The sequence below is a fragment of the Sabethes cyaneus genome, chromosome 1 (assembly GCF_943734655.1).
Source record: "Sabethes cyaneus chromosome 1, idSabCyanKW18_F2, whole genome shotgun sequence".
Taxonomy (NCBI): domain Eukaryota; kingdom Metazoa; phylum Arthropoda; class Insecta; order Diptera; family Culicidae; genus Sabethes; species Sabethes cyaneus.
The window spans coordinates 87,109,851-87,125,110 of NC_071353.1; the positions used below are offsets into that span (position 1 = coordinate 87,109,851).

At 35.6% G+C, this 15,260-nt stretch overlaps 1 protein-coding gene across 3 annotated transcripts in view; it reads right to left on the bottom strand.

Moving 5' to 3' along the window:
- The window catches only part of LOC128745182 (integrator complex subunit 7), a 528,653-nt gene that overhangs the window by 200,135 nt on the left and 313,258 nt on the right, over positions 1-15,260 (bottom strand). For all 3 annotated transcript variants that reach the window (XM_053842197.1, XM_053842199.1, XM_053842198.1), the window contains exons 8-10: positions 14,479-14,734; positions 14,125-14,423; positions 13,685-14,061 (exon numbers count right to left, since the gene is read on the bottom strand). In XM_053842197.1, the coding sequence (XP_053698172.1) occupies positions 13,685-14,061; positions 14,125-14,423; positions 14,479-14,734 (932 nt within the window). The remainder of the gene's footprint in view (positions 1-13,684; positions 14,062-14,124; positions 14,424-14,478; positions 14,735-15,260) is intronic.

A 15,260-nucleotide genomic window follows, 5' to 3' on the forward strand; every position in this document is an offset into this window, starting at 1 on the left:
AAAAGTTATTATGGATTATGTGTTCACAAGCCAAACTGGAACTTAGTCGTTGATTTCGCATTAATTGTCTATTAGAGTTGTACAACTTTGCTGAACATTATAGGGAGCTATTTTGAACCACAAAAAACTTTCCACTTAATTTTCGCTGCTGGACCACTGTGCAATGTGTTATATTGAAACTGATTTTTATTGAAATTTTTTATTTCACTTCTAGGGAGATTAATCAAAATTTAAATTCTACCACATGATAGAGCTTCCAATTTCAAGAAGCTCTTCCAAAGCTTTGATAAATCTAAACCCAAGTTTTCCCAGTCAAAATACAAAAGTTGGCGCGAGTGTTCAAGGGTTAATATCTTTTAACCGGCAAAACCAATTCTTCTGAAATTTTGCAGATATATTTGCAGCATTAAGACCACTAATTTGATGCCAAATTAATTTAAACTATATAAATTATCTAAGATAAAATCGTTAAAAATTATTGTAAATTTCAATATGTTGTATACGATTGCTCATAACTTTTGAATTAAACTTCCAATTAAAAAACAAATCAATAGTGATCTATTAGGCTATATTACCTTTCAAATGAGACTAATAGCGCATAAATCGGTTTAGCCATCTCTGAGAAACAGGCGATCATTTGTACCTAGTCAAAACAGGTTTTTTAAGGCTAACTTTTAAACTGCTTATCCGTTCTCAACAAAACTTAGTAAAAAGTTTAGTAAATAGCAAGAGCTTTCGTTTGGTACTAAGATCATTAAAATTGGTTGCGTAGTTCGGGAGAAACGCGTGTCACGTAGTTTTCACATTTTTGCTTATAACTTTTAAACGAAACGTCGGACCGCAAAGTAATTCAATAGTGATATACTAGACAATAATACCTTTCAAACAAAAGTAAAAGCAGTCAAATCGGTTCAGCCACCTTCGAGAAACAGGCGATAGAAAATGACCTGCACACACATACACACATACACACACACACACACACACACACACACACACACACACACACACACACACACACACACACACACACACACACACACACACACACACACAGACACACACACACAGACACACACACACAGACACACACACACAGACACACACACACACACACACACAGACACACACACACACACACACATACACACACACGCACACACATACACACACACACACACACACACACACACACAGAGAGACATTGCTCAGTTCGTCGAGTTCTATCGATTGGTATATGTGACTCGGCCCTCCGGGTCTCGGATCTACTTCGTATTTTTCGACCAATTTCTAAACCTTTGTTATATATTATAACAAAGGTAAAACGTTAGAACTCGTTATACGAATGAGTTTTCAACATACAATGTTCTACAAAAATGTGTCTTTTGATAAGATAACCAACTTTGTAAGACATTATGATGCAATAAAACCACTGCATTTGAAGAAATCAGCGAAAAAGTGATTTTTGAGAGGTCTTGTTGTAAAACACCCTGTAAGTTAGAAACGCCTAAAAATACGCCTACTATGTCTTTGGCAAAGTTACTTATATAATCTTTAGCTACAACTTTGTCGAAGAAATTATTCTTCTATCTCTTTTTTATAAAAAGTTATTATGGATTATGTGTTCACAAGCCAAACTGGAACTTAGTCGTTGATTTCGCATTAATTGTCTTTTAGAGTTGAACAACTTTGCTGAACATTGTAGGGAGCTATTATAAAACGCTTAGCCGCAAAAGTAAGTTTCCACTTAACTTTCGTTCCTGGACCACTGTGCAATGCTACCGAAACTTCCAATTTGTTGATGCAAATACACTTTCCAGGATCTCTGCCAATCTTGAGTGGAGATATTGCTTCCTCGGACTCATGCACTGGGTCAGAAAAGACCAGTATTACAGTTTCCAATGGACAAAATGATATTGCAAGTTCAACTGGGTAAAACGTGACCAGAGAATACTCGCAAGATCTAGCAAGTAGTATATTCACTCAATCAAAGGTTGTATGAGTAATAGATTCGTTTGAGCCATACAAAACTCCAGGCAATGATGAAATTCGTCCAGTAATGATTCAAAAAAGCAATGGAAGTCTTACTGCTTATCTAACTGAAATGTTTAGAGCCAGAGTTGCTTTTATACCTAAGGCGAACAAAAAGGATAAGACAAACCCAAAATCTTTCAGATCAATTAGCCTTTCGTCAATTATGCTAAAATTGATGGAGAAACTAATTGACGACTATATTGTAGAGGATTATTGTAGATTGTATTTTTGAAATGTTACAAAATAGAGAAATAACTAGTAGTCATGGAATGTCAACGGTCACAGTAAAGACTGTTAAGGGCTGCCCAGAAGGAGGTGTTCTTTCGCCTCTACTATGGTCACTTGTTGTTGACGAATTATTATCACATCTTGAAACGTTAGGATTTGAAATAATTGAGTGCGCTGATGACATTGTAATCATACTTCGTGGGAAATACGAACACGTCATTAGAGATAGATTGCAACACGCTCTCGATGTCACAACAGCGTGGTGTAGGGACGAGGAGCTGTCTATAAAGCCTCACAAAACCACCGTGATTTCTTTTACGCGAAGAAGGAACACAAAAATTCCCGACTTGTACCTGGAAGGTATCAAACTAGATATTTCTCCAAAAGTCAAATATTTAGGAGTAACTCTTGATAGCAAACTAAATTGAAATTTACATTTAGATGAAGTAATAAATAAGACTACGAATGCTTTATGGATAAGCAGTAAACGTTTGGAAATAAATGAGGATTGAAACCTAAAATGATTCATTGGATCTATACGGCAATAGTCAGACTATTCTGGGCCGAAAACAAAAATCAAACATGCACAGAAGAGACTGGAGAAGTTGCAAAGATTTGCTACAATCTCCATTTCTGGAGCAACCGGTAGTACACCATCAAAAGCACTAGATGCTATTTTAAGTTTACTGCCACTACACCTATTCGTGCAATTGGAAGCTGAGAAAAATGCACTAAGGCTAAGAAGAACAAAGAAGTTTCTTGATGGAGACCTTAGGGGCCATCTCAGTATTTTGAGAGATTTCAAAATTAATCCTATATTAACCCAGGAAGACTGGATGGATAAGCAATATAACTTGGAACGACTATTCCAAGTGACCGAAACAAGTCTATTTATTTATTTATTTATTTATTTCGACAACCGATGTAGACTAGTATAATATATACAATTTTCTCATATAAAATTTTTATAATTAAATGAAGATTAAAAGGTGTACTTATTCTTTTGTATCGTTCGCTACGCGTTACTATTACGTGTTGACTGAAAGTGATGTTTAAGTCTATGCCGAGACATTGTTAAGTCAATGGTTTCGCAGTATTGATTATACGAGGCCATCATACGATGTAATGGACCGAATTTTGCATAATTTGTGCGATAATGGCTTATGGCAAATAAATTTCGATTACGGAGTTGCCGAGTAGGTGTATAAAAGTTCAGTTTTGATAAAAGTGTGCTGAGTCAATATGCTGCGAAACGATATCGTTTACAAATAAGACCATTGCATATTTACGACGCTCTTTTAATGATTGTATATTTATAAGCATGCAGCATGCTTCGTATGATGGAAGAGGAAACGTTGTCCAACCTAATTTACGAAGGGCATATAAGAGAAATTGTTTTTGTACTGATTCTATTCTCTCTTCGTGCGTGATGGAAAAAGGTGATCATACAATGCTGCAGTATTCCAGTATTGACCTCACATAGGCAATGTATAATGTTTTGATTGTATATGGATCCAAAAAATTGTTGCTAAAACGTTTAATGAAACCTAGCATGTTATTTGCCTTGTGTATTATTGCGTTATAATGATCGATAAAATTTAGCTTGGAGTCTAAGATAATTCCTAAATCCCTAACTTTTTCACATTTTTCTACTGTTTGATTTCCTAATCTGATTGAGATTTCTGGTGTAGTTCTTTTTCTGGTAAATGTTATTAGATTGCATTTTTTTACATTAAGTTCTAATAGGCTTTTTGTACACCATGTGTAGAATATGTGTATTTCATTCTGGAATACATTGATGTCTTCTTAATTTTTTACTTCCAAAAAGAGCTTCATGTCATCGGCATATATTAGCACTTTAAGTTTCTTGAGAATGAAGGAAATGTCGTTTACATACAAAATGAAAAGAAGAGGTCCCAAATGAGAGCCTTGAGGAACCCCAGAAGTGACTTGAATTGGATTCGAGTTCTTTCCGTTAAATTTAATTATTTGTTGACGATTAGATAAATACGATTCAAGCCATTTCAGAAGCCCTGGTTGAATTCCAATTTTTTGCGATTTGAAAAGCAGCATTGGTATGTCAATGCGATCAAATGCTTTGCTAAAGTCCGTATAAAGTGCTTCTACATGGTTTCCATTATCCATTGCATTCAATGAATAGTCAATAAATTCCACTAAATTTGTCGTAGTCGAGCGTCCTTTGAAGAAACCGTGTTGAATTTCTGTAATTCTGTTTTTAATTTGCAGGCTTTAATTTAAAATTTTTTTTTTTGAAACGATGATTCTACAATTGATGAAGGGACGGTAAGGGAAAGTAATGAAGAAGGATTTTTTTCCGGGAATAAAGGGGAAGGGTGGAAAGGAAGGGGGGGAGTAATAGGTAGCTATGCTTAACAAGTTGTCGTTGTGACTCCTATCTTTTGTCCAATGCTGGAAGGTGCATGGGTCGAACCAAGCTGTAATCAGAGATTATAACCGGATTTGAACCCACAACACCTGCCAGGGCGTGTCGCTCACTGGTACCCGTGTACCTTTGAACCACAGAGGCGCTGGACTCCTGGTCATTTTATCTATCCGACGCCATAAAAATTGTTCAGTTCGTTCAGTAGTTTAGTAGTTATTAGCATTTGAAATCCCGAGTAAATGATTATAACAGAAAGATAACAAAAAAATATCTCAATTAGATAGAAATAACAGAATTTGTTATATTTTTGATCAGACAAAATTATGAGGCAATCAGAATTATTACAAGTTTTGTTATTATATCAAAATTTGTTATAATATTGTTATAGAGCAATTCCAGCTCAACTAATAAAACGGTTTGTCTCGTCTTTTTTTGATTTCGAAATTTTGCTAATACATTGAACCACGCACGGATTCATTTTCCATGAAACATATTTTTTCGTCAAGAGTAACTTTTAAAAAGGGCATATTTAGAAATAAGATTTTTTTTTAAATGCTATCTCGAAAACTACTTATTTTATGAAAATGACGTCAAAGGAAAAGTTGTAGTAAATTTTATGTATTTTCAGAAAAAAATACACTGAAAGAAAAAGCTTTGTAAATAGGGTGCTGGATGGCTTCATCTACTTTCCCGACATAGACGCGAAAAACAAGCAATATAACTAACTTTGAGGTGTTTGAATGTAATTAAACTAATATGTACTTTGCATCAATATTTATATATTGTCCCTTAGTAATCGACAAAAGATAATGAAAGAAAACCACTATTTTCACCATTTTTTTCAAAAATAAAAGTCCTCTTGGTTTTACTATCCGCTTTTAATATGACGAAGAGCATCAGCAGCACATCAGCAGATTACTCAGAGTTAAAACATCGATATCTAAGCTCTGATTCAAACTACTTGCATTGTTTTGGTGCCAGTTGAATAGCTCATGCACACGGCATAACGAATACATGCATAAATTTTTGTAAACAATTGTGTTTGTCCATGGTGGACGAAAGCAAAACTTAGTCATGACGAAGTGCAGCTTTCGTATGACGAATTGCCGTTGAACAAGAACATCTGTGTCTGTAAAAAATGTAAATTTTGAAATATTTTATCTGTGTCTAAATGGGTGTATATGCAAGAATGAGAGATATCTCGTGCCAAAAACTTGAGTACTTATGGATATGAATAATTCTTTTAAAAACTCGAAATAAAGTGTGAATCATCATTACGTATGACGAGGTGGAACCGCAACCCTACGCTGCTTTTTTGTAAAAATAAAATAAAATTCTTCGCGTAATTTTACACAAATTCTACGCATAATTTTGAATAAATTATGTCACATAAACTTTTTTCTTATGTCGTTCTCAAGTTATTGCAAATGTAAAATCTAAATAATATGTATTAGAGTAACTCTGCGCGAAGTATCCGAGAAATATCGATCTTCACGGATTTAGACCAAATTTGGCAGATTTTTCATTTCAAGTCAGAATGTAAAAAAACTACATTTGGTCCGGTTGGTCCTTCCCACGACTAATGCAAGCAACAACTAGTAACATGTCGCATTCAGCTAAAACATGATTTAGCAATATTAAATGATTATATGTTTAGCATGCAGCTAAAACAGCATGCAGTAACGCGCCGCTCCTGTCAAGTCACGGTTTGGGAACCTCATGCACTTTATTATCAAAAATTACAGAACGTATTGACAGAAGTCTTTGTTTAAATAACCTAAAGAGTTATTTTCGAACGTCATTGTAGAATTTCATATATGAGAGAACCAGTTTTTTTTAGTCAATGCTACAACTATGGCATGTATTTTAGGGAGAATCGCTCGTTTACTCAAAATTTTATTTTGTTGCTAGATGCTTGGAACTGAAATCTAAAATGGAATCTTATCTCTTATATTCTCGGTTTATGTTTTGTTTGCAAAGTTACATAGTGACAAAGTCATAGTTCAAAGTCAAGTTCATAGTCATAGTCAAAGTATAACCGTTTCTGTGTTTTTAATCGTTTCTGTGAGCAGAAAAGTCTATAGACACGAAAGCTGAAATATACGCGTAAGACTCATTGCAAAAAAAATCTTGACGGCCTTATTTTCTTATGTATTTGATGGCACATCGTGCAACATTCTTAAAAGGGTGCAACACGGATTGATGGGGCATAGTACTTTTGCACCATATATTTTGCCTCATTTCAAATTTATTTTCTCGATAACGCGCTAGACGATTCGATTCGAGTTTTTTTGCATTATAAACATTGCACTTTAGACAATTATTAACAATTTTTATATGGAAACCTCTTCCTCCCTCCCCTACGGCTCCTTGAAAAACGTCATTCAGAAAAAAACATGAATTGCGGTACCATGGATTGGCGCTCGAAGGCTTATCCGAAGAGAAAAATTCCGAAACGACATGAAAGTGTATTAAATTATCTCGTGTTTGACCCATCCTTTTTTTAAATTCGAACGCATAACAAAATAACAGACATTCAAACATAAAAGTCAGGTTTTTAGTCGAAAAAATTGACTTTAAACATTTTTAAAATATACATAAATTGCAATATCGTAAAAAGGTTAGGTCAAACACTTTATAATATTGTTAGCTTTGAAACAAAAAAAAAGAAGCAACAGAATTGCTCGAGCCGTTCTTGAGATATTTATGGTATCGACTTTGAAAACCTAGTTTCGAAAAAACGGCATTGAAGTTTTTATTCGCTGTGCAATCGTTCCAGACATGCACGGTACAAATAGCTATAACTTTGTCTATTTTCGAAATTCATCCAAACGACTTCAACCACATATATATGCTCACAATGTTAATCCTTCGAACTAATTAATAAAAAAAAATCAATTTTTTGGAATTGAAAAAGTACTATGGCCCCTTAAACGGATTCGATTTCTTATTCTTGATCACGGCTTTGGACCGAACACCGAACGCTTTTTATCTATTTATAGCCAGCTTGAATCAAAAACTGACAACCCCGAATAAGCTATCGGCCAAATCATATAAGCATTTAATCTTCCTTCATTCAAGAGTAGTTCTGGTATAGGGGATAAGACGTTTGCATTCTATGCGATTGGTCATGAGTTTAATCCCGGTTGAAACAGGAGCAATTTTTGAAAATGTATCAAAGTTTTTTTCTGTGCTATTTGTGAATGTTCTCGAAAGTAGTCTATTTTTGACAATTTCGTCGAAATAAAATGTCGATATAGCAGATAAAGGCAAAGAAGTTTTTGTTATATTTTAACAAAATTATAACAAAACCTGTTAGATATATTACAACAAATTTTGATATAATTTTGTTCTAAACATAACAAATTTTGTTATGTTTTGCTACAACTGCTTATAAGTTCTGATAGAAGTTTTGATATTTTAACTACTAACGAGACCAAAATTATAACAAATCATGTTAGAAAAATCATCGTAACAGAATATCATGATTTGTTATAATTTTGTTACGTTTGTCTGATCGGGATCTTTCATTCAAATGTTACACTTCTATTTTCGTTTTCACAAAGTGCTACCCAGTCCCAGTATAGTAAACAAAGACGTAATCCTACGTCAAAACACAGCTGAAGAGTGTAAGATGCTTTCAATAAGTCGGAAATATGCCAGTTTTTTCGGGTTATATTGAAAATGGCCATAGAAGAGGCCAAAAAGAAAATATCCCACTGAGAGAAATCGTTCAGCAATATGATGTGTCTAGTTACGATCACTCGTAACGTCATTAACATTCATATATTTCGGAAACATGAGATCGATGAATTTATACTCAATGATTTCAAAATGGCATCTAACATCGATTTTCGACTTCTAGCCGTCAACCGCATTCCAAAAAAGTATATATTGCAAGGGTTTTCATGCAAAATGCTAATCAATAATCCGCCATCTTGAATTTTAAAATAGCGTCAAACATCGATTTTCGACTTCTAGCCGTCAACCGCATTCCAAAAAGTATATATTGCAAGAGTTCTCATGCAAAATGCTATATAATAGTCCACCGTCTTGGATTTCAAAATGGCGAAAAACATCGATTTTCGACTTCTAGCCGTCAACCGCATTCCAAAAAAGTATACATTGCAAGGGTTTTCATGCAAAATGCTAATCAATAGTCCGCCATCTTGGATTTCAAAATGGCGTCAAACATCGATTTCCGACTTCTAGCCGTTAACGGCACTCCAAAAAAGTATATTGCAAGGGTTTGAATGCAAAATGCTAATCAATAGTCCGCCATCTTGGATTTCAAAATAGCGGCAAACATCGATTTTCGACTTCAAGCCGTCAACCGCATTCCAAAAAAGCATATACACTCAACCCCCGCTAATATGAAAAACAGCTCGTTCAGATTGGGCGAGTTCATTTTTAATCTGAATATTTGGTAACACTATTCATTTTCACACACGCGCAAGACGCGCACCCTATAAACTTGTTGTTTTGATTTGACGAAAACAAACGTTTTGAAAACATCTCAAACATGCGCGAATTCTAAAGGTTCGGTTTGTATAATACGAAATTGGCTCGGCAGTTTCGGCTAAAATGGTCTATTTTGAGTGCTGGAGAAAGATAAGTTGCATATGAGCTATATTGCCAAAGCTCCTGAGCAAGAGGAAACGCATTAAGATGTTTTGCTTTTTTTAATTTACCGGTCCACTTTAACGTCAATTGTGTGTGACGCTTGATCAGGTTTTAATGTGAACGCATTCATACCACCGGGGTACAGATTAAAAATGTTCAGATTAAAGAAGGTCATACCAACGGGGGTACACGGTATTGCAAGGGTTCTCATGCAAAATGCTAAATAATAGTCCACCATCTTGGATTTCAAAATTGCGTAAAACCTCGATTTTCGACTTCTAGCCGTCAACCGCATTCCAAAAAAGTATATATTGCAAGGGTTTTCATGCAAAATGCTAATCAATAGTTTGCCATCATGGATTTCAAAATGGCGTCTAACATCGATTTTTGACTTCTAGCCGTCAACCGCATTCCAAAAAAGCATATATTGCAAAGGGTTTCATGCCAAATGCTAAATAATAGTCCGCCATCTTGGATTTCAAAATGGCGTCAAATATCGATTTTCGACTTCTAGCCGTCAACGGCATTCCAAAAAAGTATATATTGCAAGGGTTTTCATGCAAAATGCTAATCAATAGTCCGCCATCTTGGATTTCAAAATGGCGTCAAACATCGATTTTCGACTTCTAGTCGTCACCCGAATTCTAAATAAGTATACATAGCAAGGGTTATCACCCCATACTAAAAATATACATATTTACTAAATTAAAAATTTACTAAATTAAAACTGTCCGACAATAAATTATTTTTCTTAGTCATTAACCATACTACGTGCGAAGTTGACTAAATTATGCAGATTTTGATCATTGACGGCCGACTAACCGGTTTATCAAGAGAAAGTACGGTCAAAATATTTTTCGTCACTGCTTTAATAGAAGGTGACTATTTTTCTCCAGAAAGAGTCAGTCGGTTTTTTGTCGTTGATGGAGACGGCAGTACTTTGGTTTTCGTAGCTGACTATGGTGTTTTGACGGTGATGCTAGACAGCCCTGTCTAGCGGCGTATTCCCATCGTGTTGGAAATTTGCGCATATGTTTCCTGTGCATAAAAAAGGTTGTAAACGAGATGTGAACAACTATAGAGGAATCACATCGCTCAGTGCAGTTTCAAAACTATTTGAGTTGGTAATCATGGAACCTCTATTGTCACACTGCAAACAATATCTAAGTGCCGATCAACATGGCTTTATTTCCCAGCGCTCTACCACCACTAACCTGCTGTGTCTGACATCATACATAACGGGAAGTATGGACCACCGTGCTCAAACCGATGTCTTATACACAGACTTGTCGGGCGCTTTTGATAAGATAAACCATGACATCGCAATTGCAAAATTGCATAGACTGGGCGTTAGGACCTTTGATCTTTCTGCTCTACTTCAACGATGTTAATTTGGCTATCAAATGCCCTCGACTCTCGTATGCAGATGACCTGAAAATGTTTTCCCAGATCCGTTCGACAGACGATTGTCACTTTCTCCAAAATCAGTTGGAGGCCTTTGCCGCTTGGTGCGATGTGAACCGCATGTTAGTGAACCCGGAGAAGTGTTCAATAATCACTTTCTCCAGAAAAAAAGACCCGATCCTATTTTGTTATGAGCTCAATGGTACACCCATCGAACGTGTTTCGTATATAAAAGACCTGGGAGTTATCTTGGATCCGCAGTTAACGTACAAGGAGCGTATCTCGTACATTATCGCTAAAGCTTCGAGGTCATTAGGTTTCATTTTCAGGATCGCGAAAAAGTTCTCTGACATATATTGCCTTAAGTCACTATATTGTTCGCTGGTGCGGTCCATCCTGGAATACTGTTCGCCCGTTTGGAATCCTAACTACAGCAATAGTACAGAGAGAATTGAATCAGTTCAGCGCCGATTTCTTCGATTCGCTTTGCGAAGGTTGCCATGGAAAGACCCGTTCCGTCTACCTAGTTATGTAAGCCGCTGTCAACTGATTGACTTAGAACCTCTCTATGTTCGTAGAGCTGCCTCTAGAACTTTGTTTATTGCGGATTGCCTGCAGGGTAGAATAGACAGTCCTGTGCTTATGGAGCAGATTAACATAAATGTGCAACCACGAGCACTGCGTAATAGCGCCATGCTGAGACTAACAGTTCGTCGCACTAATTACTCTATGAATAGCGCTATCGGTGGCTTGCAGCGAGTTTTTAATCAAGTGTCATCATTATTCGATTTTCATCTGTCGCGTCGAATACTTGTCAGAAGATTTGCAAGCTTTTTTTTCGGGAGCAATAAACCGCGAGTGATGTAGACTTACATTTTAACTGTTTTTGTATTTGTATTTTACTCACTTGACTGTATTTTTATGTAACTATCGACAATCATTGGGGCTATCTCGAGCCCGTTGATTTAATAATAAATAAATAAATAAATAAATAAGAAAACCGCAATAAGAGTGCAATAAAACCCGCATTGTTACTTGGGTATCCAAGTTGTGGTCTTCTGATGGACGATGAAGCCTATGTCAAGGCTGACTTCGGGTAAATGCCAGGTCAAAAATTTCACAGATTTAAATCTGATTTTGCCGACAAATTTGCACGGAAACATATGATTTGGTAGCGCATTTCCAGCTGTGGCAGAAAAACGAAAGTTTTCGTTACAAATAAGACAATGACGTCGGAACTGTACCAAAGGAGTGTATCTAAAACTCGATTTAATCCACCTGTTGGTGAAAGGAACCTTTGTTATACCATCTCATTTGTCATTTGAGATAGAATTTGACACGTCTTGGGAACAGACTTTCTGATAAGACTATGGTTATCATCAATATGCATGTGTGCTAATATCTCTGTAATAAATTCTTGCCTTCAAAAACACCCACATGCCAAATATGGTTCCATTTGCTTGATTAGTTCTGGCGTTATGAAGAAATTTGTATTTCATTTGTATGGGAGCCCCTCCATTTAGAGGAATCTCTAACCATCATAAGAACCTTCCCTGGCCCCAAAAACCCGTACATGCAAATTTTCACGCCGATCGGTTCACTAGTTTTCGATTCTATAAGGAACATACAAGGATTCTATAATGAACAACAGATGACTCTGCCATTGTTTAAGTGAATGTTTAAAATATATTCAGATCAAAATATTCAGATTCAATTCTTCATTTAATGCAATGGTGGCTTTGAAAATACGTGAACTGGGGTTCACAAGTACAACGCCTGCAACCATTCAGACAGAGATTTTTTTTTAAATCACTTGTGTGTATCATAAAGGTTGAAATGGTAATGAATGATCAATTTCTGTTTTATTTGTATGAGTGTCCTTATCCTCCTACCACAGGGATCAAACCATCATAAAATAAATAAATTCAAGCCTCCAAAAACCCCCACATGCCACATTTGGTTCCATTTGGTTGATTAGTTCTCGAGTTATGAAGAAAATTGTATTTCATTTGTATGAATCTCCCCTTCTTAAAGAAAGCAAATGTTCTAATTCACCATAGAAAAGAAATCCCCCCCCCACTGTTAAAAGACGGATGGGTCTCATTATACCATAGAAAAAATTCCTGCCTCCTAAAACCCCCACATGCCAAATTTGGTTTCATTTACTTGATTAGTTCTAGAGTTATGAGGAAATTTGTAATTCATTTGTATGATAACCCCCCCCCCCTCTTAGAAGAAGAAGGGGTCTCAGCACACCATAGAAAAACATCTTACCTCCAAAAACCCCCACATGCCAATTTGAGTTCCTTTTGCTTGATTAGGTCTCCAGTTATGAGGAAATTTGTCTATTTTTTGTATGGGAGCCCCCTTCTAAAGAAGGTCTCAATTCACCATAAAAATGCTTACCTTCTAAAGCCCCCACATGCCAAATTTGGTTCCATTTGCTTGGTTAGTTCTCGAGTTTTGAGGAAATTTGTGTTTCATTTGTATGGGAGCCCCCCCCCCCCTCTTATGCCCTCCGTAAAATAGCTCTCTTACCCCCCTATAAAATTGCTGGTCATTTTATCTATCTAACGACATATAAATTGTTCAGTTTTGTTCAGTAGTTTAGTAGTTATTTACATTTGAAATCTTTCATTCAAACGTTACACTTCTATTTTCGTTTTCACAAAGTGCTACCCACTCCCAGTATAGTAAACAAAGACGTAGTCCTACGTCAAAAAAGAGACAAAATAAGCTCTTGCCAAAAGCTAGCCTACATCAATTTTGGAAAAACTAAGTATGCAAAGATGTTTATTTACATGAACTGTTTATATACACAAAGTTTCATTAAATTCTGAGAGGGTCCTGCGAGTTGGCGTGAAATCCGTCTATAAGCGTTGTTTTTTATCGTGCCACTATATTTATTGTTATTTATTGTTGAAATCATGAGGGAGTATCATTGAGCATTGAATTTTTATATTTATTATCAAAAATGTAAAAACAACTCACCTTCGACTTTGATCACGAAGCTACTGTTAGGCTGAACGAAAATAGGTTCACCAGCTGTACGCGGCTGTGGTGTTAAAGCTAATTTAACGGAAGTATTTTGCAAAATCTGGAAGAAAAATCGTGGAATACAGACAACGGCTTTAACTATTATTTCAATCTGTTTGAGTAATATATCCATATGTTTATTTGATATAGATTTTGTAGAGCTTGGTTCATTCGGTAAAATTTTTAACTCATTTGTTACTCTATTGCATATTGACAATAAATATTTTGTCTCGGGGTAAGTGCAGGTTGGTGGATGTTTATTATGATCTGATGGTGTTAAAAATGAAATAGCCTCAATAGAAGTTTGCAGAGAGGAGCACATATATTGCATCCTGAAAACAGAACGAAAGTTAAAAAAGCATGCACATTTATTCATGTTTAAGTTCAGAAAATACGTCTCTAAATATTCCAACGAACACGGATCGGCATCGAATGAACTTTTATATAGCTTGTTATATGCCTCTTCACACGATTTCACAATCTTTATATCTTTCCTCAGTTGGTTAGTTACGTGCCCATATTTTTGTAATGGATCTCGCAGGTTTTGTGCTAAAGTGCTTGAAATCGCTGATGGGGGAGTAATGCAAAGTACATTTCTGGATACAACAATGCAATGCAGTACTTGCAAAAAGTGACACCGCAAGTTAATTATTTCTGATTGGAAATTCATTGCATGTTGTGGAGAAGATGTTGCCTGAAATTATTTTTTTTATATTTGAAACCGTTAAATTTAGAGAACAACTACTTACGTCAAGAGTCGATAAGGCCATTGAATATAAATTAATTGCTTTACCAATTCGATCTAATAGCGAAAGTTCTGGAATGTTATTTGGCAGGGAACCTAAACAATATGATTCTATATATTCTACATCAAAACCATAGTTTAATACACACTCGGCTTTGGAGATTTGACACATAGCAGTTAAATAGAATTGCAGTTTTTCAAGGGAAACATGCTTCGATAGCGCCTGATATATCGTTGCTGCCAAAAAGTGGTGACCATATCTGCAATAAAATGTTTTATTAGGTTGCTGCGGGATTTTTTATTTTATTTTATTAAATTGTTATTTAATATTGGAAGAGGTGAATGATTTTAGTTATTTGCCTTTAAGTCATTCAAGCGATGAAAATAAAAAAAAAATGATCGGTTTCAGCTCTCACTTTCTACCCATTGTTTAATTGCCTAGGTAACCAATAAGCATTACGCTAGTTAACAAAATAAAACAAAGAGCGTGAACTCAGTAAGCTGAAGATGATTTTTCATGTAAAATAGGTCGCTGAATCCGAAAATGAGAGCATAAAAAATAAAGTAGAATAGTTTTTGAGATATGCACAAAAGTTGAAATTTTACTCAAAGAAAGAAAGTACATGTACATAAATACAAATATCTCCGGCTGCAGTACATCAATTTTAAATCTCTTTTTTCATATTAAAGCTGAGAAAATTTGCGATCGATTAGTTGTAATTATCTTTTTTGTAAGAATAAGAGTACTGTACTGTCCATACACCCTTTTATTTGTCCTCATGCAAC